Source organism: Notechis scutatus, chromosome 1 (genome assembly GCF_049901735.1).
Source record: "Notechis scutatus isolate UNSWTSFEM ecotype Mainland chromosome 1, rNotScu1.2, whole genome shotgun sequence".
NCBI classification, from domain to species: Eukaryota; Metazoa; Chordata; class Lepidosauria; order Squamata; family Elapidae; genus Notechis; species Notechis scutatus.
Genome location: NC_142009.1, coordinates 250,521,819 through 250,547,208, shown reverse-complemented (window position 1 = coordinate 250,547,208; position 25,390 = coordinate 250,521,819). Strand labels below are relative to the sequence as shown.

The following is a 25,390-nucleotide window of genomic DNA, read 5'->3' as shown; positions in this document are numbered from 1 at the left end:
CTACATTGAATTATCCCGTAGTGAATTAGCCATGGCAAGTTGTCCTGTGGAGGCAAGTTGCTGTGGCAAGTTGGCCATGGTGAGTTGGCCATGGGGAATAGTCATAGACCCACCTGACTAATAATCATGTGACACTTGCAACAACTTAAACTCGATACTATATAACATGTTTGAATATGAAGAACATAGAAGAGAACTTATAACACCTTTCTGCCATTGACTACTCTGTTTGATTTAGGTTTCCAATAGTTTGAGATGGTTAGGAAAGGAGTTATTGTAAATTGTTTTAACGGATATTATTGGCTATTTCAACTTGTTGATTTTATGGCATTAACATTTGAAAATAATTCAAAAACTAAACATAAATAATAAATGCACCTACCCTTTTCATACGCAACTCTTCTACTGCCTCCAGAAATGTTGTTTTGAAATCTAGTAACTGAATCGAAAGCAATGCTTCTGAGGAGTTTTGTAAGGAATATGCTACTATTTCTTTATCTAAATCTTCATCCATTTAACCTATGGAATCTAAAAAAAGTTTTTAATTACTAAATGTAATATTAGTATTATTAGGGCCAATGTTTGACCAAGTCCCCCCACTCCTGGATTAATTGGTGCAGAAAAAATAAAAGCAGAGAATAAGGGAAGCTCTTGATGTCCCCTTGATTTCAAACTTTAAATGGCATTAACTAATGCGTCCAATTCAGAGCAAAACTTTATTTGACTTTGAATGCTGAGGCTTCTCATATAAAAGTGAACAGACCCAGAGAAAAAAAAGCATATATTTGAGTGAAATTTATGTGAAAGGAAAGTAGAAACAGATCCTGGGTGACAATGAAGTATGTGGATTGTAACAAATATACATCAACCCACACTAAAAACTGAGTTTGGGGCAAATGTGCCTCTAATTTGAAGACCAACTTGCCAGTCTCCAAACCCAACATCATGACAAGTGTTCCATCAACAAGTACTAAATACTTATTAAGATTTTATTTCTTGTTTGGCAGGTGATACAATACCCTGAACTTTCCAGAGCACTGAGCACAAGATTCTAGACACATTCTGGAGAGAGAGAGGTTTCCTGAGGATGGACTCCAGCACAAGCCCAAAAGGAAGAATAAAACTTTGGTCCCGGTGACCAACTCAGATTAGATCCTGCATACACAAAACAGTACAATCTTCATCAACATAGATGTCAGTTAATGAGAACTCAAGCACATATACTATTTAGAAGTTGTTTTCATGTCTCTGATTTTAACAGAACAGAATATTTAACAGAATAAAAGATTTGGAAGGGACTTTGGAAGACTTCTGGTCCAACTCCCTTCTCAAGCAGGAGACCCTATACCATTTCAGACAAATCTCTTCTTAATAACCTCCAGTGATGGAGCATCAACAACTTCTGAAGGCAAGCCGTTCCACTAATTAATTGTTCTAACAGAGAATTTATCCTTATTACTAGGTTAGTTTCTCTTTTCCATTCATTGCTTCTTGTTCTGCCTCCATATATAAACAACACTGAGCCAGTACTCCTTCCTGCTGACCAATTGGCATATACTAAAACTGAGAGTTAATGCCCTTTGGTCCTTTCACTGTTTTTCATTTATTATGTTTGTGGGGTTTTCAGGAAAAGAAAAAAGCCACCCCTTCCCAAAGCAGCCATGTAATTTATCTAAACCAAAGCCACTCCTCAGAAAGCTACTGGGAAATGGTGACGTATGGCATCTGGGAGATGTATGGCATCTTTGATTTACAAAATGGAGAGGGAGAGGTCAAGGGATCAAGATCAGGAAACAAGAGAAACTTTACCAAAATTACAGAAGAAACAGGAAAAAATGAATTTCTCATTGAAGCTCTGTGTGGAATTTAGCACTTTTGAGGTAGAAAGATCCATAATCAAATCAATCGTGATTTTATATGCTTTATCAGCCTGAAATGATGACCAGTTTTAGAAGGTACCTTACCACCTATTCAAAATTGTACAATAGCCACAGTACATAGAAAAATAAGAAACATAAGACTGTAAATATAAAATAACATAAGTGTAGTCAATATTATTATTGCACTTGTTTTAGTGCAATAATTCACACATCATGTTCAGCCATAGTTTCTTCAGTTATGATATACTGATTAAATTATAATTGATGGGTTCACACAATATGCTAAACCATACTTTATAAACTGCCAGAATTGCATTCACGCAATGCATTAAGCCAAACACAAACAAGTCAAATTATAGCTCAGTGTGATGTGCAAACATAGCCACTATTAGTTGCCATAGATATTTGAATGAAAACCGGGCAAATATTTTAAAACAAAGTAATTGCTCAGGAAACAAAATTTAGCATAAAAAGTAACTATATTTTAGATTACATAACCTAACTTTATCTAGAAATAAAATATTTCTTCTGAAAATCAACCATTTACCTTTCCCTGAGCTGATAGTCTGTTGTATCCCTGATTTATAAAAATATTTCAAAAATTTAATCTTGATATTCTGCAATAGTTAAAAATATATATTTAGTTTTACAAATAAAGCATTTTTCACCTGATTTTAATCAAATATGACCGAAATGCTTTGTACCTATATAGAAAAAATTTATAGCATTTAGTAAGTTACAATAATAGAAATAGAACTGGTCAGATGCATATAACTTTCATCAATGCAGATAACTTTCCAAAACAATTAAATAATGCCTTATGACTGCAAACAAGTTAAAAGAGAGTTACCTCGAAGTGAGATGGATAGCAAACAAGTCTAATAAATAAAAAAAAGCTAAAATTGATTGGTGTGAAATATGCACATTCAGTGTCCTTTGTTCATATTATATAAATGATTTATTTGATTATGTTTGCACTAAAGAATGCTTTTCTGTAAGTTATTTGAATTACTGGCATATTTTTTGTTTAAAAGGGCAATTATGAAAGAAAACATTTTAATATAGCTGTAAAATATATAATTTTTAAAAGGAAAATGCCTGTTATAGTTTTAGACAATCATTTTCTTGTTACAATATTTCATTTTACATGAATATAGCAAAAGAAAATAAAAACAATTAAAATAACTGCATTGAAATAGCCATTGAATATACCCTTTTATTACCGATTTTCAATTTAGCCAATAAATTCATGGTAGAAGTTTTCATTTTACAATGAAAATGCATTATAAAAATATGTTTTACCACACCCATAAGTACTGTGTGTGTTTTCATATATTTGAACAACAGTTATTAAAAATTACATATTAAATAATCTGCACTAGAAAGTAAAGCAGTAAGCCTGATAGGGGTCAAGGTAATAACACAGGATGGACAAATTATACTGTCATTTCACTTAAATTATTTAAGTTATTTAATTTGACCTGTAGATAGACTCTTGTCATCTCATCATGCCTGACTTTTAAGTGGGAGGTCTTCACTCGTGATGATCCTTTAATGGAAGCAAAGCTTTCTCCATTTAACCCATGGTATTATCAATCATGTACAGGGATAAATGAGCCAGTAAGATTTTGCCAGTATCACAAATGACACGGTGACCTGGGGCCAACATCTTTATTTGCTTCTCCAGTGATTCACTTCAGCAGATATTAACCAATTTTATAATCCATGAAAGGCAAAATTAAAGGACACCATCCATAAAACAGAATAATTCCTATCAGCAACAAAGTGATGTCTATATTATCTTATAAATTATATAGCCATATAGTGTGGAAATGTAATGAAGTAAAGATGGTAATAATCAAATGCCTAGGGCAAACGCTAATATGCATTTAATCACACAGCATGAAACCATTTGTCACTACAGTTGAATGCATGTGTACATAAAATACATGAGTCACGTCCTTATTGTTATACTATAACAGCATCAATTTCATACTATCCTTTTTACTACTATAACAACTAGAAGGATTTGATATTATTTTTAAAAACCAAACTGTACACAATGGGTGTCAGCACTTTAAGTTAGTTTAAAGTGCAAGTTTTCATATATTTCTATTTTAAAAAAAACATGCTGTGATATTTAAGCCATTCACCAATACGTTAACTTACATCTTCTAAAGCATCGTGGCATCTTGGTACAAGTTGAATAAAATATTATGTGTTTAATATTTGTAATGAATATTTCCTTTTCGTGGATAACTGCTGATGTCATTAAGTGTGCAAATTGCAATCTTATGCACAATTTTGACTTTTTAAATCCTAACATTTTCAATGTGACTGATGGAGTCTAAGGGGAGGATTGCCATCTTATTTTTTAAAATCAAGATGGGAGAAATCTCTAAAGAAACTACATGAAGCACTTACATTACACACTGCTTCACAGTGCTTTACAGCCCTCTCTAAGCAGTTTACAAGTCAGCATATTGTCCCCAATAATCTGGGCCCTCATTTTACAGACCTCAAAAGGATGGAAGGCTAGGTTAACCTTGAGCCTGGTGAAATTCAAATTGCCAAACAGCTGGCAGTCGACAGTCAGCAGAATTAGCCTGCAATACTGCATTTTAACCACTGCACCACCATGGCTCATATGTTTATGTAACAATGTAATATTTATGTAACAATATACAAAAATGTAATATTGTATAATGATAATATTCAGTACAATATGTATTATTTGCTCTCTTTCAAATATATTGTTTAAACCAGGGCAGACAAAATTTAAACAAGCACCAATTTTACTTCTGATATCTCTGCAATTTTTTAGAAATGCTGTAAGCTCCCTCATTCTAGGCAACAACCCACCATCTTCCTCAGTATAAAATGATCTGCCTTTTCCTTCACTATGTTTGCTTTTTGTGGCCAAGAAAAAGATACCAAAGTGGACATTCTTTAAGGTAGGGGTCGCCAACCTTTTGGACCTCAGGGACCACCAAACTCATAATTTTAAATTCCAGGAACCACTAACCGGTTCTGTGGGCATGGCTTAATTTGTGGGTGTGGCTTGGTGGTCATGAGATTGGCTGGGCATGGTTTATATGTAAATATTATAAATATTTATATAAATATTGATTTTTTTATTAAAAAGAGCAACTTTTACCCAAAATCAGGCAAAGCAGGCAGGCAGATTGAGTTGCTCACAGATTCATTCAGAAATCTATCTATCTGCCATTGGCTAGCTCAGTCTGTCACATAAAATTTGCTTACAAGCAAACTCATAAAATTAACTCACAACACACCATGTATGTAAATATTGAATTTTTTATAAAAAAAAGAACAACTTTTACCCAAAATCAGGCAAAGCAGGCAGGCAGATTGAGTTGCTCACAGAATCATTCAGTGATCTATCTATCTGCCATCGGCTAGCTCAGTCTCTCAAATTTGCTTGCTGTGAGTCTGCACTGAATAATAGAACCTTCAGTCCTAGGGAGGTTCACAGCCGAAGATCTAAAGACTAGCTAGAAAGCAAGGAATCCAACCATTTCCTGCTTCCTAGCTAATCTAAATCTCCTAGCACAGCAGAACAGATGATGGTCGGAAAAAGGAAAAATAGCAATTTAGCAGGCGAGTTTGCCGGGTAAGGAGTGAGTGGGTGGGGAGGGTTTCCGTGGGCCATGTGGGCGGCATAGCCTTGTGTTTCTGCACAGCCTGGATTAATTGCTTTTGGGGGGTGCTCTGTGGGTGAGATTTCTCTGCGGCCCACCAAAATTTTCCATGGCCCACCAGTGGGCCGCAGCACACCGGTTGACGACCGCTGCTTTAAGGAAGTTCCAAATCTACATGGAAGAATGGAACCAAGCTACTAATGTGCATTCCCTTCAAAAACAAAACAGGAACAAAAAGATTGCACAAAGTAGAAGTTGAAAATTTATTATTTTCATCACTGAGTGATTTAAATAATTGTATTTAATTTTTGTGTATTTCTTGAAGCATTGTTGTTATGATATTGACTCTACATCAAAGTTCCCCAACCTTTCTGGCTTTGTGGACTGGTGGTGGTGGTGGGAGAGGGGATGGTTCCCTGTAAGCGGTGGACAAGTGCGTACATGCAGTTTCATTTGTACAAGCAGCAGCCTTTTGCTCGCACAAATGGAGCTGCATATGCGCATGTTCGCCCGCTACTTCCACGGGCCAGTTCAGAAGAGGCTGCAGCCCAGTACTGAGTTGCAGTCCAGGGGTTGGCAACCCCTGCTCTATATTATATAATTTTTAAAGGCATTTTAAATGGTTCTTCTATGCTGCCTTGAATCATTGACAACCCTGAGGTTACCCTGAGAATTGAATTATAGTAATAGTAACAATATAAAAAATTGCCTGCCTCATCATCCCAAAGAAACTCCGCAAAATTATTTTCACAGCATTTCTCCAGAGTAGCAGTTAACCAAAAGTTGCAAAATTCTACACTAGGACATAGCCCACAGTAGGGGTAGGGTAATCCCAAAGAAACTGGATATCCACAACAGTGTGTACACTTATCTCAACACCATAGCGGAACAAACTGTGCAGAAAACATCCTTATACTGACATATCACTTTCACCTATGTTAAAACGAGTTTTCCTCTAATCCTAGTCACATATTTTACTTGAAATGAGGCAGGAGAAATCTAAAATGATAGTAAAATAAAAATATAGATTTTTCTTTTTTTTTTTTACTATGCCACTATAATTATTATTTGTGTAATGTCATACAATGCCTTGCAATGATTGTATTCTACAAATAATGTTATTCTGCATTTTTGCTGTACTCTATAACGTGCTTGAATTAAAATAATATCCAATCGAATCAAACACTAATTTTTCAATGAACTTTTTTCAATGGAATCAGTGAAATACTACATTCCTTCTCCTTTAAAAACCATCTTTTTCTTTCTTTTATCACAGGGGTTAAGAATCTTTGGTTCTCCAGATGATGCTAAATTCCAAATTCCACTAGTCCTGACATAATTCATGATCAGGGATGATAGGTATTGGTGTCCAGTAGCATAAACAGTGCCATAACCTTCCTATTTGTTTTCTATCTTATTATTTTCTAGAAAATTATTTGAAAAGTATACAATCTGCTTTGGAAATAATTTGGTACAAAAATATCATACATATACAGTTATTAATAGATTTTTTATTTGTAGAACATGCATGTAGAATAAGCACTGTGTTTAATTGCCTCTTTTATTTAAAGACCAGAAAATATTTGTGAGGCATATGCTGTATACCCTTTGAATATATTCTAGGGTCTACGTTTTTGAAAACGAAACTTGCCAAATTTATTCTTCAACATTTTTTACATTTCAAATACCATGTTCATTAAATTAAATATCATTTCAGAGTTTGTTTAGACATACAGGACAGAACTCATTACTTACTGCTGTTAAATATTTAAAATTCACATGCTGACAGATATTAAATAGAATTTCCAACACATCTTATGGCAGTTTTCATGCTTTTTTAAATACTTACTGAGCATCTTCAGCACAGTCATATCAAAATTATGGATCAGGATGATAACTTAAACTGGAAATTCACACTAGAACTAATTTATTTTCTAATAAATTTAAATGCTAAATATGTCTATTTTTAAAAAAAATATTATCATACTATTTACATAATGACTAAGTTAGCTATCAAGGGAATCATTAAAGATGGCTTTGCATAGGTCTGTATTGGAGTGTGAACAAAAAAATAAAACCCAACGCAGTAAATCTGTAGGATAATAAAACTATATAAAAATATAAAAGATCCACCATACAATAATAATAACATGGTTATAATTATAACAATACAGTAAAATTTATACAAATATTAAAAATATTTTGCTATTTTAAGGATAATTTTATGAGTTCTCCAAAAATATCTTCCTCTGATTTTGCCTGGGTTAACTGTAATTATATGTAGTTCTGGCCTTAGTTAAGAGTTAATTACAATTATATGCCAAATGCCATTAAAAGTAATGGGGAAGAAAATAAATTATATGAAATATGTAAGATAACAGGACAAGAATTATAAACAAGATGGGGAGACTATTTCTGAAATACCAGTGTAATTCATTCTTATGCAGTCAATGTAAATAAATGGCTTTTAAGGCATTGCTGCAGTATTTTTAACCATTACAGTAAAAAATAAATTTTCTGGAAAATACGTAAAAGCCACCAGGGCCAGGCCAATGTAGGAACTATTATTCTTTTAATTTTGAGGTAAGGATAGTGGATTTGGTATTGCAATATGTATTCTGAAAAATAAATCACCTTTTGCAAATGTTTCTTTAAAATTTCAACTTGTAGGATCTCAACTTGTAGCTGCTTCACTGACATAGTTTTTTCACCATATTACTTTGCTTTTCTCTTCCTGGACAAGCTACACTTTGACCACACAATTAGGTACTAGAACTGGGCAAAAACATCTGAAAGAAGTACTTTATACAGTATTTGTAAACAGCAATGGATCATGCCCAGTATTTCCTAGCCGTACCACAGATAACAACAATGATCTAATACATATCGATTTCACAGAAGACAATGTTGAAAAAGCACTACGCAACCTAAAACCATCTCTATCTATTGGACCGGATGGAATATGTGCCTACTTCTTAAGAAAGCTATCCACTGCCATAGCCAAACCTCTAAGCATAATCTTTGAAAAATCTTTCAGAACCAGCTCCTTGCCTAACCTATGGTCACAAGCCACAGTCATCCCCATCTTCAAAAAGGGAGACCCAAGCCTAGTTGAAAATTACAGGCCAATCTCCTTATGCTGCGTCACCTGTAAAGTCATGGAATTAATTATTAACCAATCCATCATCCTTCACTTAGAGACAAATAACCTACTCTCCAATAAACAATTTGGTTTCAGAAAAAAACTATCCTGTAATCTGCAACTCTTACACTGCAAAAACATATGGACGACACAACTCGACCAGGGCAAAGCAATAGATGCAATCTACATAGACTTCTGTAAAGCCTTTGATTCAGTGGTACACGACAAACTACTCCTAAAAATAAAATCCTATGGTATCTCTGGACAACTGAATAACTGGATAGAAGCATTCCTGTCAAACAGACAACAAATGGTCAAAATCGGGAGCGTACTATCAAATCCAGTACCTGTCAATAGTGGTGTTCCCCAAGGCAGTGTTCTAGGACCAACTCTCTTCATACTCTACATAAACGACCTCTGTGATCATATTAAGAGCAATTGCGTTCTCTTCGCTGATGATGTAAAGCTGTTCAATACCACAGACAATACTGCTACCCTACAAAAAGATCTTGACTATGTATCAGAGTGGTCAAACAAATGGCAACTTCAAATCTCAACAAATAAATGCTCTGTCTTACATATTGGCAAAAAAATCAGAAAATAAAATACAAGCTGAATAGTCAAGATCTTGTTGATGACTCAAGCTCTGTAAAGGACCTTGGAATACTCACCTCTAATGATCTAAGTGCTAGAGCCCACTGCAACTACATAGCCAAAAAGGCATTAAGAGTTGTTAACCTAATCCTACGTAGCTTTTTCTCTGGTAATATCACACTACTAACCAGAGCATACAAAACATTTGCTAGACCAATACTCGAATACAGTTCATCAGTCTGGAACCCACACTACGTATCTGATATTAGCACAATTGAGAAAGTCCAGAAATATTTCACAAGAAGAGTTCTCCACTCCTCTACTCGTTGTAGAATACCTTATGCCACCAGACTTGAAATTCTAGAACTTGAAAACCTTGAATTACGCCGTCTTCGGTCTGACTTAAGCATGGTATATAAAATCATACATTGCAATGTCCTACCTGTCAATGAATACTTCAGCTTCAACCATAACAACACAAGAGCACACAATAGATACAAACTCAAAGTAAACCGCACCAAACTTGATTGCAGGAAATACGACTTCAGCAATAGAGTGGTCAATGTCTGGAATACTCTACCCGACTCTGTAGTTTCTTCCCCAAACCCCAAAAACTTTAACCTTAGACTGTCTACTATTGACCTCACCCCTTTCCTAAGAGGTCTGTAGGGGGCGTGCATAAGCACACCAACGTGCCTACCGTCCCTGTCCTATTGTTTCTCTTATTCTTTTATTTTTCTTATATGTACCCATTTCATGTATTCACAACTATGTATACATTTATACTTATTATCTTGTAAACAATTGGCAAATCAAATAAATAAAAATAAATAAATAAATATGTTCTTGCAGCAAAACCCTTTCCTTCAAAGTGCTCACATGGTTTCCTTGAAAACTACTCCTGTCTATCTCCAGCTTCTTCAGTCCCAGCAGAAGTGTCTGTGCCTACAGAAGCATGTGCCAGAAGAGTCTGCTTTCAGAATGACTTCTATGGTATGAACAAAAATGGCTCACAATGATGAAATGACTAACAAAACACAATTGTGCATAATCTATCACATTAAAGTTTATTCTAGGAATAAGTTAATACCATTCATAAGAACATTTTCACAAGAAATGGCATATAATTATTTAAAAGGTAAAAAATAGTAAAGATTTCAATCTAGCTAGAAAAATGTACTATGTTCCTTCCTATGTTATAACCAAATCCAAAAATTGTACTATTCTTTATACCAATCAATTAATTCAATTGAGTACAAATTAAGAGAGAATAAAGCATCTTTTGAAACTAATTCAGCTGTACAAAGTATAGGCTTCACTGAACAGAAAATCCAATTAGGTATCTACCTGTATAATAAAGATACAGGTTAAGGCCATGAGAAGTTTTCTTTGTGTAGTAATTATGCACTAAATTCAATAATATATGAAATTCCATATAACACAAATGTATCTGAAATGTTTGCTGTTTCTTAATTTGTTATACAAGAAAATCAATCCTGACTGTTCTTTAGAAGGACAGATACTGAATCTGAAACTCAAATACTTTGGCCACCAAATGGGAAAAAGAGGATTCACTGGAAAAGACCCTGATGCTGGGAAAGACTGAAGGCAAAAATAGTAGGGATAATAAGATGGCTAGAAAGTGTTATCAACACAATGGGTATGGATTTGAGCAGAATCAGGAAGACAGTGGAGGAGGGGGGAGGGAGGAGCTGGTGTGTTATGGTCCATGGGGTTGTGAGAAGTCAAATGAGACTTAGCAACTGAACAATACATTTGTTATACAAATAGTGTACAAACACACAGCAATTTGCATGAACAAATAAACTCTTTCCGTTCTTCCTACACAACATTTCCTCAGACACTTACTTCTCTTGTCACATTTCACTGCAGGAAATTTCTACAACTGTAAACTAATCATGATGAGATTAATCAGAATTTCTATTTAACCAAATTTGGTACACAAACATAATTTCATATCAGAGATCATAAAATAATTCTGGTTGGCTTTATGTTAGTTAATACTGCAGGTGTAAAATAAATGTACTACATTTAGCTTAGAAGAGCAAAATTCAGAGTCTGGGAAGTTAGAAGTAAAGTAGGAAGAACATAGTCTCTTAACAAGTTCCTGATTCTTTTTTAAGCAGGAAATAGTGTTGCTTTTATACTAGCCCTGTTTACACATTGTTAGTTAACCTCATGAGCTACTGTGTAAATCACAACAAAAGAAATTCCACATTGTGATACCATTCAGAGAAACATTTCAAAGGAATCATTTTTTGAAAATGTAACTTCATACAGGTACAAACAACCTGGGAGACACAATTTCTATTTACTTTACTTACAACAATATAATTTTTTGAAGAAAACATTAAATTGCAGTTCTCTACTTAAAATATTAAACATTATACTGTCATCCAGTGGTCATTATAATGAACTACACAATTTCTTTGTTTTTAATGTAGTAGTACAGTGCTGTTCACAAATATCAATTATGTAAGTTAAACACAGATATATTATAAATACAGAAAATGTCTAATTTGTTAGTGTTGAAAGTCCCATAAGACTTTTCACTACTGTACGAAGATTAAACAACTACTCCTCTGAAAAAAATGAAAGATGTTTAAGTGGAAGAGTGCTGCGTTATAAAATACAAGCAATTAAAGTTATTGTACTAAAATATTAGTTTTCAAACATATACATTGAAGCAACTAGCTAGGGAATATACATAAAAAGAATGAATATGAGATATGACCTTGACAAGATGGAGACACTGTGGATTGGATCTCAAAATTTATACATTAGCATTTTTGTTGTTTTTGAATAGATCTCACTTAGCTTAAACAATTCTCTCTCTTGCTCTCGCTCTCTCGTGCACTCTCTCTCTCTCACACACACAGTATGAATCTGCATATTCATCAAGATATGCCTATTCAAGGTAATTAGAGGTATGTATAGTAGAGAACAAGAGTAAGAAATAGCAAACCAGAGGACTAGAAGAAATAAGAAAGGGAGAAGGAAATGCATCTATAATTATTATGTTCCATAGCTATACTTAACTGAATATATTTTATTGCTTCAGAAAACTAAGCAAACTTAGATCTGCCAGGATGGGTATTATGCTAGGTAGCACCAGGTGGGACGTCATGAATAAAGATGAATATACATGTCCTGGATAATGTTGCAGGATCCAATCTGGGTCGGTCACCAGGACCAGAGGTTTTGTCTTCTGAGTTTTCGGACTCGTGCTGGAGCCCATCTTCAGGGAACTTCTCTTCTGTCATGGTGTTTGCCTTATGGAACATCCTTCCCCCATGGTTGGCAGTGACCTATCAGTCTTAGGAAAATGGTAAAGACCTGGCCAGAATATTGACAGAGCTAGCCCAAAGTGGATCAATGTGAGTTTTATTGGGGCCCACACTGCTGTTTATTGTTTTAAATTCTCGTTTGATTGTATTATATTTTTATTTTGTTCACTGTCAGAGTTTCTTCTAAATGATGGGCTGCTTGTAAGTTTGTTTAATAAAAATCACTATTAAGCTTTAAGATAAGGGTGAATATCAGGCACCATGGTCAGCACAGTAAAAATCACGGATTAAAATTATAATGAATACAATATGTTACTAAGAATTTATTCTAATTTAGATATCCCGCAACAATGAAATATATATCCTTTTTTCTCTTTATTTTAGAAGAGTACAAAATGTAGGCAAAATACCAAGATCTACAACAATAACATTGTAAATAACATGTAAACAATCCTTAACATAAAAATATTAATAAACAAAAGAAAGTAGAAAAAAGGGGAGAATTCTACAGCAAAAAACCTCTTATCATAGGTATTATGGATTTTCATTGGTTTATTAATAATACCACATAATACTATAGAATAATCAGAAACAAAATGTTATTAAAAAACATCATAAAATTTATACCAAAAAAGAACATATTGCTATATCCATTAATTAGAAGACACCATATTTTCCAGAACTGCAGTATGCAATTAAAGTCCAATTTTGTACAAGAATATTCATCTTTTTCTAAGTAGGGATGTCTAATCTAAGCTCACAAGAGAACATTTCCTACCTGCCACCAACTAGGCAATATACGCAATGCGCTGACAGCACCCTGAGTTATCTATAGCTATTTGTATTTGCTACCACTAACAATAGTATCTGACTTCACACTTAATATAGGTGTAATTTTCCAGATTCTTTTTTTTAAACAAGTTTTATTCAATTTTTCCAAAACAACATAAAAAAAAGCTCTTTTCAGTGTACAACATAATTCCGAGTCACCACTTTTACATGCAAATATGACAGTAATTATATATTCATTTTTACATTCAACATTCTGTCTTGTCCATTTTTAACTTAATTCTATTATTACTTCTCCATTTCAACTTTTACATAAGAAAAGAAACAAACACATTAATTCTGTTAAGTGATATTACTTTCATTCTAAGCATCTTCTCAATTCATTTCAATTTATTTCAAATGTATTTTTTAAGCCTTATTTCTTTTAAATGTTGCCTTTTCCAAAGTACTCTTTTCTCATTTAAATCACTAATAGTTTCCATATCTTCATACTTATTCCCTTTTAATTCTTTTTTATCTTGTCAAATTTGCAATTCCATCGCATATTCTTTTCATAAAATTTAGATTAATACAAGTTTTTCACATAAAACAAAACATAAATTCCCCTCCCCTTTTACTGGTTTGGGGTGTCACCTCAGTGGCTTAAGTATGCCTTAATTCCCTCATCTGTAATTCCCAATTAAACATCTATTTTACTTAGTTGTAGTAATAATCAATCCCTAGAAAAATAAACTACTTTACATTGTACTTTTCAGTCAGATTCCGCAATGTATTTTCTCCCTTTACTTCCATAAAATTTTATTTATGGTATCAAAAAAATAAAAAAAATAAAAAAGAAAGAAAGAATTAATCCATTTTGCTTGGTCACTGATATTAATCTCATTTTTAAACCTCCTCACAATTCATTTCAATATATATAATAAACATTAACCTTACTTGTAACAATAAAAATAAGAAAATGCATTCATCTTCTAAAAAATATCAGTGCCCCTCCCTCCTCTCAATAAACTATATTCTATAATTTGTAATTGCAAAGTACATTATTATTACCCCTCATATCAATGCGGAATTCCCTCTTAATTCATTAACCATTGTCTCAGTGTATTCTAGGTAAAGAAATTATTCCTTTATTTTACAATTCCCATATTTATTTCCTGTTCCTGTTCCTCATTACCTCTCTTCCCTTTTGTTTTTCCAAATCTTTTCTCCCTCTGATTTATATCCCTCTCTCTATATATATTTTCCTTCCCCCTTTTACTTTTCTGCTGTTTCTTTCTGTCTTTCCGATTTTTATAAATATTCCCCATTTTAGTTACTTTTTTAAATCTCCCATTTTTAACCCCCCTTCTTTTTCCTCTTCTTTGTGGTGTTCTTTGTGTTGATTGTCTATTTAAGATGGCTTCTTCTTGAACTAACTCCTCCTTCTCTGAGGTTTCTTCTTCATATTCTTCAATCGCCATTTCCATAGCTTTTAACTCAGAGGCAAGTGATTCACCTCCTGCATGTAGTAGTTCTTTCAAATTTTTAAGTTCCATTTTTAGACCCCACAGAGATAAATATCATCGTTACACACTCTTATATCTTATAGTCATTAAAATCCATCAATCACCAATCTTTTTCTTTTTTCTTCTTCAAACTTTCTGGATTATTCCCGAACTAGGTTTACAGCAAAATCACCAATCAGTCCAACAATCCATATTTTTTCTTTTGTTCTAATTCAATTTTCACTTTTTAGGGTACTTGTTATATTGTTTCAATATTTCCTTTTCATTATATCAGATCCGATTCATAGAGAAATAGGAACTTTCCCTTTTTCAGCTTAATTTTTTGTCCACCATATGGCACTCTCCGTTATAGAATGTCCTCACCTTTTCCCCCGTTTTATTGTTCGGGGCTTCCCAAACCTCGGTATTCCAAACCAATAAAATCTTCAATTTAAATATTTCCCCCTTCTTTTTGAAAACTCCTAAGTCCAGCTTTAAATTGTGCCTGTTTGTTAGCAATGTATTTTAATTCAATTTGTTTGGATATCTTGTTCCGGCTTCTTCCAATCCTGGTTCGAAGCCCTGCTCAGCTGTCAAAGATATTTTCACTTTTTTTTCCTTTCCCTTTAAAATTTTTTCCTTTCCCCTTAAAAAATTTCTTATTCTTTCATAAAAATTCTTAAAATACCGTCCTGGGATACCTTTTAATTAATTGTTGCACCAAGTTGCCTGGTTCTTATATTGTCCACCTCTTCCTTCTCTTCTGCACAAATCTTAGTCCAGCTAAGTCCTCCTCTTCAGGGTGGCCATTTTAGACCACCGCTTGGTCGTCTTCAGGGGGAAAAATTGCCTAGCCCAGGGATGGGGGATGCAGCTCCCCTCAACCTGGCTGGCAGCTTCCCCTTACTCCGCCACCCCTCCGAGGCAGCTTCAGCCCCTAATCACAGTGATTGGGGTTCCCCAAGGAGAGAGCATGGACCGAAGCTGCGGACAGTCGCAGTCCCCAGTCTATCGACGAGAAGGGCTTAACCCAGAAGTCTCCAGATTCTTAATAGGCTGCTTGCAAAAGGTTCTTGTGTATAACTTGGTTAGATTAGTTATGTTATATATAACTTATATAAGAAAAGAATAACATAGCAGCACACACCAGTCAGTTTATATATAGGTGTGTGTGTGTGTGTGTGTGTGTGTGTGTGTGTGTGTGTGTGTGTGTGTGCTGTATGTATATATAAATATAGATTTATGCTCCAGGATTTAAATTCTACACTTTTTGATCCATTTAGTATAGCCTAGTAGAACAGTAGAAATGAGAAATTGCTTGATGCATATTTTCCTAATGCACATGCTTATCTTATTATGACTTCATCTGTATCCAAGTATGGAGGGCTTGACACCTATGTTGTAAGCAATAATCTGTTTGTAATTTGAGTTTCCTTATTCCTGGAAATTAGATATACCTTGCATTTGGAAGGGGGGAGTTCTTTCACCTTGGGAGCATTGCTAAGATGCTTTATGTCTGACTGACCAAACTCTGCAGACCAGGGGTGGGATTCAAATTTTTTAACAACCGGTTCTGTGGGTGTGTCTTAGTTGGTGGTGTGGCTTGGTGGTCATGTGACTGGGTGGATGTGGCTTGGTGGTCATGTTATTGGCTGGGCATGGCCAACTCAATATCACTCACATCAAGGTACGCATCTCCTTGCCTGGCCTCTCATGACTGTGGGGATGCTGCAACAGTCGTAAATGTGAAAAATGGTCATAAGTCACTTTTTTCAGTGCCATTGTAACTTTGAATGGTCACTCCACACAAGCAAAGTACCAGCAAAGGAGAGAGAGAAAAAAACTCCAGAGACGTTCCTGAGACAGGAAATCTAGTCCTGCCAAGAATGTAATAAGAGTTAATGGAGAGGCAGTTTCTGTAAGCAACACCAGAATGTTTCCTTCCTGTCTTCCTTACAGGATTAGGCCAGTAATTTCTTCTAACAACTGGTTCTCCAATCTGCTTAGAATGTTAACAACCGGTTCTACCGAATATGTGCAAACTGGTAGAATCCCACCCCTGCTGCAAACCCTTAAACTAATGGGGAGGCCGTGTATCGAGTTTGTGGTCTTGACTAAGTGGAGAACCAGGAACATCTTGAACCTTTCTGTAAAAGTTGAAAAAGGAGAGACAGCTTTGGAGTTCATGAGTGGAAGCTCATTTTCTCCACATGGGTCAAACCAAGCTCTTAGGAGTCTTAGCTGGCCAAAGAAAAAAGAACATTCTTCCCTAACAAATGTGACAGGCATCTTTTGCTTTGCTACATCTCTACCAGGAACAGATTCTATCTTATCCAGGAATTAGGTAATTGAAAGTGAGTGAATGACAAAAGCAGAAAGGAATATCTCATTTGGAGTTGAATCATTTTCTTGCCTGGAGAAGCTTTCTTGCATTGGGAGGAACTGCATGGCAGAACTGAAAGAAACCCCTAGATTTGAAAACACAGGTGTAGAAGGGAGGGATGCTTTAAGAATACTATCAGTCTAAAGAATAAATCGCTCCTTGCATTCACCCACTAATTATATTCTTGAGAGAGAAATAACAGTGAATTCACAGTTTTTCAGGGTTTTCCAGATGGCAAGATAGGTAGGCCTCAGACCTCCTGCAGGCTATAATGAACTGATATAAAATGGGGAGACAAAGTGGGAAATTAAGTTCTTGTCTGGTCCCATTAGCTGGAATAGTATATTTCTCTTTCATTCACGTTCACATAAAGATACCCCTCAGTGCAAAACCTTGAAGGCCTAACATTTTTATTTCCTGCTGCTGCCTTCTGACTGGCAGTACCCTGAAATGTGTATTCCTGAAAGTGTGAGTCAAATTTAATTCATCACTTAGCTAGGATTTCCAATCCCCCTTCAGAGTTAATTTAATTAAATCAAGATAAATATATTTCTTTCACACACAAAAACCTGATTTAAGCAGGACAAGATTAATTTATCAGCTGAACCCAAATGGTAACATGCCAGGTTTACACAGTATGGAAACTTATGCATTCTTATTTTTTACAAAATACTAAAGGAAAAGTGGGCTGATGAAGAAAAGTTAGATGCTTCTTACACAGTTTGCTGTTTCCCTGGTGATCTCCCCTGAGGTAATGGATCTTCTGAGAAGGATGGAAAGAGATTGAAACCAAGAACACGTGGATAGAATTTTGGCGGGAAAAAGAAAAAGAAAAATAATAAAGAAAGTCTTACAATTGAGAAAAGAAGAAAGGGGAAAGAGGAAAGGAAAAGAAAGAGTGTGTTTACAAAAGAAGCCCAATCAGCAATCTTTTCTGTAGTTTTCCATTTTGATAGAGTAAAAATGTATTATCTTTTCCTTGTGCATCAATGGATATCAAGCATAGGAGACAGCAATGGACTTGATTGTGGAGAAGGGGAGTGGTAGCCCAAACTGCTGCTCTTGGAAGCTGGAATGGGGATAATCCCTTCCAGAGACCTAATATAGCAGAACTTAAATGGAAAATTATATTTCAAATGCCTCATGTTTGCCTGCACTATAGTTATTAAGAGCATGCAATTTTAGCAAGCAGAAGACCACATCCATTAATTGTATTTTATAATGTTTTATATTTTAAAAAATGTGTATTGATCATTCAGGGATTTCTTTTGACTTGGGAAGCAATGCAAAACTGGCAGTTAAACTGGTGAAATGTAACTATTTCTCCGCCTTTGTTGCATCTGCTGATAGTCACCCAGCAGCCATGTTTTGGATGACTTGGTGCCTCCTTGGAGGGATTAATATGGAAGTTCACCTAAAGTGTTGCTGTGATGAATATGCTGTGCTTTGGCAGACAAAAATTGCTTGTATTTGCTCTGTTTTGGACTTCAGCCTTATAGGAGAGTTAATGGAGATGGTTGCAAGGTGATTTGGGAAGAGTTTGAGCCCATGGAACCTGAAGAAGTGGTAGGGCCCTTCAGCTGCTAGTTCAGCCACTTGTGCGTTAAATTGTGCCTTTCTAGCTAATTACTTTCATGTGGGGAAAAGACATATGTGTGGATCTGGATAGTAGCTAACTCCTCCTTGAAAGAGGGAGCCCTTTGAATGATGATATTGACATCCTATCCCAGTGATGGATAACTTTTTTCAGCTCCTGTGCCAAAAATTGTAAGTGCGCCAGCGCGCCCGCACTTGCATGCCAGCACCCAGAATGCAATGCACACACACCCTTCCCATGCCTCCTGTACATGCGCGCACAATCCCCACCCCACCCCCTTACTGCACTGCACTTCACAGCTGATTTTCGGCTGGTTTGAGGCCTTTTTCGGCTTCCCAGAGACTTGGAAAAAGCCTCTGCAAGGCTTGTCCGGCCAAATTATAGGCCCGTTTCGTCACTTCCAGTATTACAGGCCTCTGGGAGGCCGAAAAAGGCCTCAAACCAACCATGAAAAAAAAATCTGCTGTGAGGCATGTGCAGTGAGGTAAGTTTGCCTGTGGCTCGCATGCCAGCACAAATGGCGTGTGCCACAGGTTCACCATCACGGTCCTATCCCAATGTCTGGAGCAGGGATGCCAAACTTGTGGTGTCCTGGCATCATCACTTGATGTATCGGGACTTTTTCCCTCTTTGCTAAACCGGGCAGGGGTGGGGCCAGCACGTGACACATCTGGCCCGCAGGCCGCAAGTTTGACAACCTGGTCTAAATGGGGATCCAACTCAACCCTAGCAAGATGTAGTGGCTGTAGGTATTTAGACTCTTCAAAAATAAGATTTTTCCATCCTTAGTTAGAATGGGGTTGCACTACCCACATAAAGCTGGTGTGCAAACTGGGGTCCTCCTAGACTCATGACTTGTGCTCAAAGAGCAGGTGGCAGCCTTAGTTAAGGAGACCCTTTGCACATATTTTGGGTGGTGCACCATTTGTACCCATTCTTGGACTGGGAGACCTCTCTCACAGTCATTCATGCTCTTGTAACTTCTTGTTAGACTACTGTAACACTGTCTTCAAGGGCCTGTCCCTGAAGAGCATTTAGAAGCTTCAACTGGAGCAGAATGTGGCTACGCAGGCAATAAATGGTGCCAGATGCATGGCATCATTTTAGAAACTTTTAGAAACAAACAAACCAACAACTTTTTTCTCCTCTGCTGCAAATGTTGAGATTTTCCCAAGCTTGCTGATATCCTCACTTTCTAAGTGAATACATTTGGTGACATAAATAAGACATTCACTTATAAACTCAAAAAAAAAAAAAAAAAGAATAATAAAGATGATTATTTATCAAGATAAAATATTGGTGAAATTCTTCAGTTTCATAAGAAGTTTCATGCATCCTATGCATTTGCTTTTTAACACAAACACATAAGGTGCCTTTGAAACTGTGCTTTCTTTGATACTTGGAGTACCAAGTCTTTTCTTATCTGATAAGAAATCAAAGTACCATTCTGAGTTATTCCCAGATATATCAAAAATGGCATATATGTTAGAACAGGAGAGGAAAATGGCTGCTTTATTTCTTCATTAAAATGTGGGAGTGAAACTAATTTTCTATTGTGGTTTTTAAATTAATGAAAATAATTCATTAATATAGGAATGTCTTGTCAAAATAACTTTCTAAATTAAATTTCAGTTTTAAGATTATGACTCTACATATTTATCTAGATTAAGCCTTATACAAATATTAATTAGGAAAGGCATTGGAAAGCAGATAAATCTTTAGGATTTTTTTAAATAGCCTAGAGTTAGATAGGTGGTGGTTTGACATATTTCAAGTAGAAAAAGGCTTCTCTTTCATGCAGGTTTTCTCACACCTTTCAAAAGCAAATAAATTAGAAGAACCTCTGCTGCAAAATTTAAACAGTTAGGCAGAACATTGACCTCCATCTATTTAAGACACCAAGGTCCAAATCAATTTTCAATTTTTCAGTTTCAGTTTGGAAATATGCAATCTGTAAACAATATACCTGCAACAGTATATGTGTCATACAATCTGACTCTTAGGTTATCACATTGCTTGATTTCCTCATTATCAAAACAAGTCAGTAATATTTTTAGAGGCAGAAACAGATAAAATCATTCTGTACTCACTCCTCTGCTATTGCAAATGCAATGGCTGGGCATGGTTTCCTGCTGCATGTTTAAAGTACTCCCCCCCCCCCCCCAACTCCTTACAGCTATGTTGCTTTGAGCAATCCTGTTCATTTTGGCTGGTGCATTTTTCTTCATTACAGGTTTACCTCAGAGCAGGAATTCCCCTCAACTGAGTCAATGGTTGCCATGATCTCTAATGTCTTTTAGAGCTACCTCCCTTACATCAAAGACATTCCAGAGTTCACCAATAGCTACTCTGACAACTCAGAATAATTGAAGCACATAAACCAACAAATCCATGCAAAGCTTTCTGAAAGACGCATAAACCCAGTACTCAAAGAAGCAAAACAGGAATAGTATATAAAATAGAATACAAAAACTGTGAACCCATTACACAGAGCAAGCAGGCTGAAGATTAGCAGAGAACCTAGAAATACTAATGGGCAGCCCAAAGTCACAGCTTGTATAAAATTCTAATACCTTTGCACACCTTCATGCTATGTGCCATTGCTCCCCTACATTGAGAAGTTCTTATAGTGGTATGCAGAAAAGACTTTGGGAGATAGGGTGAAGAGATGCTACCTAGGGAATGGTCAGCTAAGAAATAACACAGTTTGCAGCTGGATAGTGGACAGGACAAGAGGCTCAGCAGTGACCCTAATTTCTTCAGCTGTAAAGGAGATGACAGAATTGTACTTTAGACCGGGGTGTCCAAACTTGGCAACTTTAGGACTTGTGGACTTCAACTTCCAGAATTCATCAGGCAGTCATGCTGTCTGGGGAATTCTGGGAGTTAAAAGTCCACAAGTCTTAAAGTTGCCAAGTTTGGAGACCCCTGCTTTAGACTTTCAAAATTCTGTTAATGTAGCTTTACAGCAGAGTAAAATTAGCTTATATGCTAATATATTTGCTTTCTGGTCTATCTGGTAAGGCTGATAGTCTATCTGCTCTGGTCTATCTGGTAAGGCTCTCTGGTCTATCTGCTCTGCTCATGATCACTCATGCAAGAGTCACTTCCTGGATCAACTGCTGTAATGTGCTCTGCATGGGGCTGTCCTTGAAGAGCATCTAGAAACTTCAGTTGGTACAAAATGTGGCAGTGAGGATAATTACGTGCGCTCCTAGATTGACACATATTGTGACTCTGCTCTGTAAGTTCCATTGGTTGCTAGTTTGATTACACATATAATTCAAGGTGCTGATTTTGACTTTTAAAGCCCTTTGTGGCATGGGATCAGGTTTTGACAGACCATCTCTTTCTGATCATGTCTACTCATCCCATCAGTTCTGACAGGAGGGATATGCTGTGAGTCCTGTCTATTAAGGAGTTACATCTAGCAGGAACCAGGAGACAGGTCTTTTCTGCTGTGGAGTCCTCCCTGTGGAGCATCATTCCTCAAGAGGTGAGATGGTTGCATCCTTGGTAACATGGCTGTGTCAAACAGCTTGGTGATCTCAGAAAAATGGAGAATTGGTGAGATGCCACAGCGTAACACCAAAGATGCCTTTGAGAGTCACATTTGTAAGCTAGGCAGTTATATCCTAGGGCTGAGAGAGAGAGAGTAACTTGCCCAAATCTCTAACTGGGCTTGTGGCTCAAGGCAGAACTAGAACTCATGGTCTCCCAGTTTCTATTCTGGTATATTATCCACTACTCCAAACTGACTCCCCTTATAATCTACTGTATATCATCAAACTATAGCAACAAGATGAAACTATTGAGACAACCTGCTGTTGGTATATTTTATTTTATGATATTTTTTTAAAAAATCCACCATTTAATTGTATCCAATTCTCTGAAGGTGCCTGGACGAGTCTATGTAGTTTTCTTGACAAGATTTTTCAAAAGTTGTTTGTCATTGCCTCCTTCCTTGGGCTAAGAGAAAGTGACTAGTCCAAGGCAGAACTAGAATTCACAGTTTCCCAGTTTCTAGACTAATGCTTTGACCATTGCACCAAAATGGCTCTCAATAAAAATATTTATTTTAAATCTGCTGTATAAGCATAATTTCAAAAATGAACAGAATACAGAAAGATATCAGAAAATATCTTGTGAATCAGTGATGGATACGCTACTTAGTGAATTACAGTACTTTGCTGTAAGCAATCCAATTCAAACAATCACAATTGCTTTAAAATTTCACTAGAGGGCATTACCATTCCAATCAGCTTCTCAGTGAACGTATGTGTAAAAAACATAGAGAAAGAGGCTGGTAAAATGGGCATATTGATCACAATGTCTTTATTTGCTCATAACACAACCTTCTGGAGTAGGACAAAACCAAGCAACCTTGAATCTTGGAATCTTTGCCCTTCTATATAAGCAAAGCCATGGGGAAAAATCTGAGGCAGTAGAAAGGACAAAATCCTTTTATCTTTATATATAATATCAAGATATATATTTATCTCTCTATATAAATGACCTTTGCAATCACCTTATAAGCAACTGTGTCCTCTTCACGAATGATGTAAAACTATTCAACACCACTAACAACGCTACTGTCCTTCAAAGTGACCTTGATTATGTGTCTGAATGGTCAAACAATTGGCAACTCCAAATCTCAACCAACAAATGCTCTGTCCTACACATTGGTAAAAAAAATAAGCTGGGCGGATATGATCTTGTTGACGACTCTCACTCTGTCAAGGACCTTGGAGTACTCATATCAAATGACCTAAATCAGTGGCCCCCAACCTTTTTTGTGCCACGGCCCGGTACCGGCATCACAAAATGATCCGCGGCCCGGTACCAGCATCAGCACGCATGACAAGGCAAGGCGAGCCGAGCGACTGGCCAGCCAGCCGTCCCCCGCTTCTCCCCGCCACCTTCAACTCCTCCTTTGTACCTTTGTCGATGGGCTTCGCTTCGGGACGGCTTTGGGACGGCTTTGGGACGGTCGCTCGGCTCGCCTTGCCTTGGGTGCTGAAAGAATCCTCGCGCCTTAGTTTCTTTCGAAGCCCCCCCCCTTCGATGAAACTAAGGCGCGAGGATTCCTTCAGGACCCAAACGCCGCTTTCCAACCGGAAAAGCTCACCCGGAAGCACTTTCTCATCAAACAAGATGGCGGCACCCAGCAAACCAGCGGCCCGGTAGGAAATGTTCCACGGACCGGTACCGGTCTGCGGCCCAGTGGCTGGGGACCCCTGACCTAAATGACCTCACTGTAACAGCATTGCCAAAAAGGCATTAAGAGTTGTAAATCTAATCTTACGAAGCTTCTCCTGTGGAAATATTGAATTGCTAACTAGGGCATACAAAACCTTTGCTAGACCAATACTCAAATACAGCTCATCTGTCTGGAATCCTCACTGTATATCAGACATTAATACAATTGAGCGAGTCCAGAAGTATTTCATGAGAAGAGTACTACACTCCTCTCCTCGCAACAGAATACCCTATATCACCAGGCTTGAAATTTTGGGCTTGGACAATCTTGAACTATGCCGCCTATGGTTGGACTTAAGTGTAGTACACAAAATTATCTCCTACAATGTCCTACCAGTCAATGAGTACTTCAGCTTCAACTGCAACAATACAAGAGCACACAACAGATACAAACTCAATGTAAACTGCTCTAAACTTGATTGCAGAAAATACGACTTCAGCAACAGAGTGGTCAATGCCTGGAATGCACTACCTGACTCTGTTGTTACATCCTCTAACCCCCCAGTCCTTTAACCTTAAACTATCCACTACTGACCTCACCCCATTCCTTAGAGGTCTGTAAGAGGTGTGCATAAGTACACAATTTTGCCTACCATCCCTGTCCTATTGTCCCCATTTATTTGTACCTATTTCCTGTATTGTTACTCATGTTTATACTTATACCTATTGTCTTGTAAGTGATTGACAAATCAAATAAATAAATAAATAAATAAAGTAACAATATCCTAGCCCAGTTCAATGTAAATTGGAAGGCAGTGCAAAAAAAAAAAAAAAAAGCCACATAACCCAAAATATACCAGGGGGGCGGATTGGTTCATATTGTAAAGCAAGCATAATACATTTGATTCAGCTAGTCTAGAAGCATTGCGTAATTCAACCAAGTTGCACAAAAGATAATTGGTACAAATGTCATTATGTTTTGTGTGTATACTCACCCTTACATCACAACTAAATTAAAAACATTGTGGATTAAATTTTCAGTGGGTCAAAGGACAAAATGCAGATCACACATGCTCATATTATCAGAGCTAATGTAAATAATTCAATGTGACCACAGCACTTCCAGTCTTTGGACTAATAATTTTTCTTATATATATCCATTTCATGTATTCATAATTATGTTTATACTTATACCTATTATCTTGTAAGCGATTGACAAATCAAATAAATAAAAAATATATAAATTTCAGTGGTGGAACTCAAAGTTTTTTACTACTGGTTCTGTGGGCATAGCTTGGTGGGCGTGGCAGGGGAAGGATACTATAAAATCTCCATACCTACCCAACTCCAGG

At 36.4% G+C, this 25,390-nt stretch overlaps 1 protein-coding gene across 1 annotated transcript in view; it reads right to left on the bottom strand.

The window, feature by feature from the left end:
• CCDC73 (coiled-coil domain containing 73) overlaps positions 1 to 514 on the bottom strand; it is a 43,828-nt gene extending 43,314 nt beyond the window's left edge. The window contains exon 1 of the mRNA XM_026664653.2: positions 383 to 514. Within this exon, the coding sequence (XP_026520438.2) occupies positions 383 to 514 (132 nt within the window). The remainder of the gene's footprint in view (positions 1 to 382) is intronic.
• Positions 515 to 25,390: the final 24,876 nt, after the last annotated feature.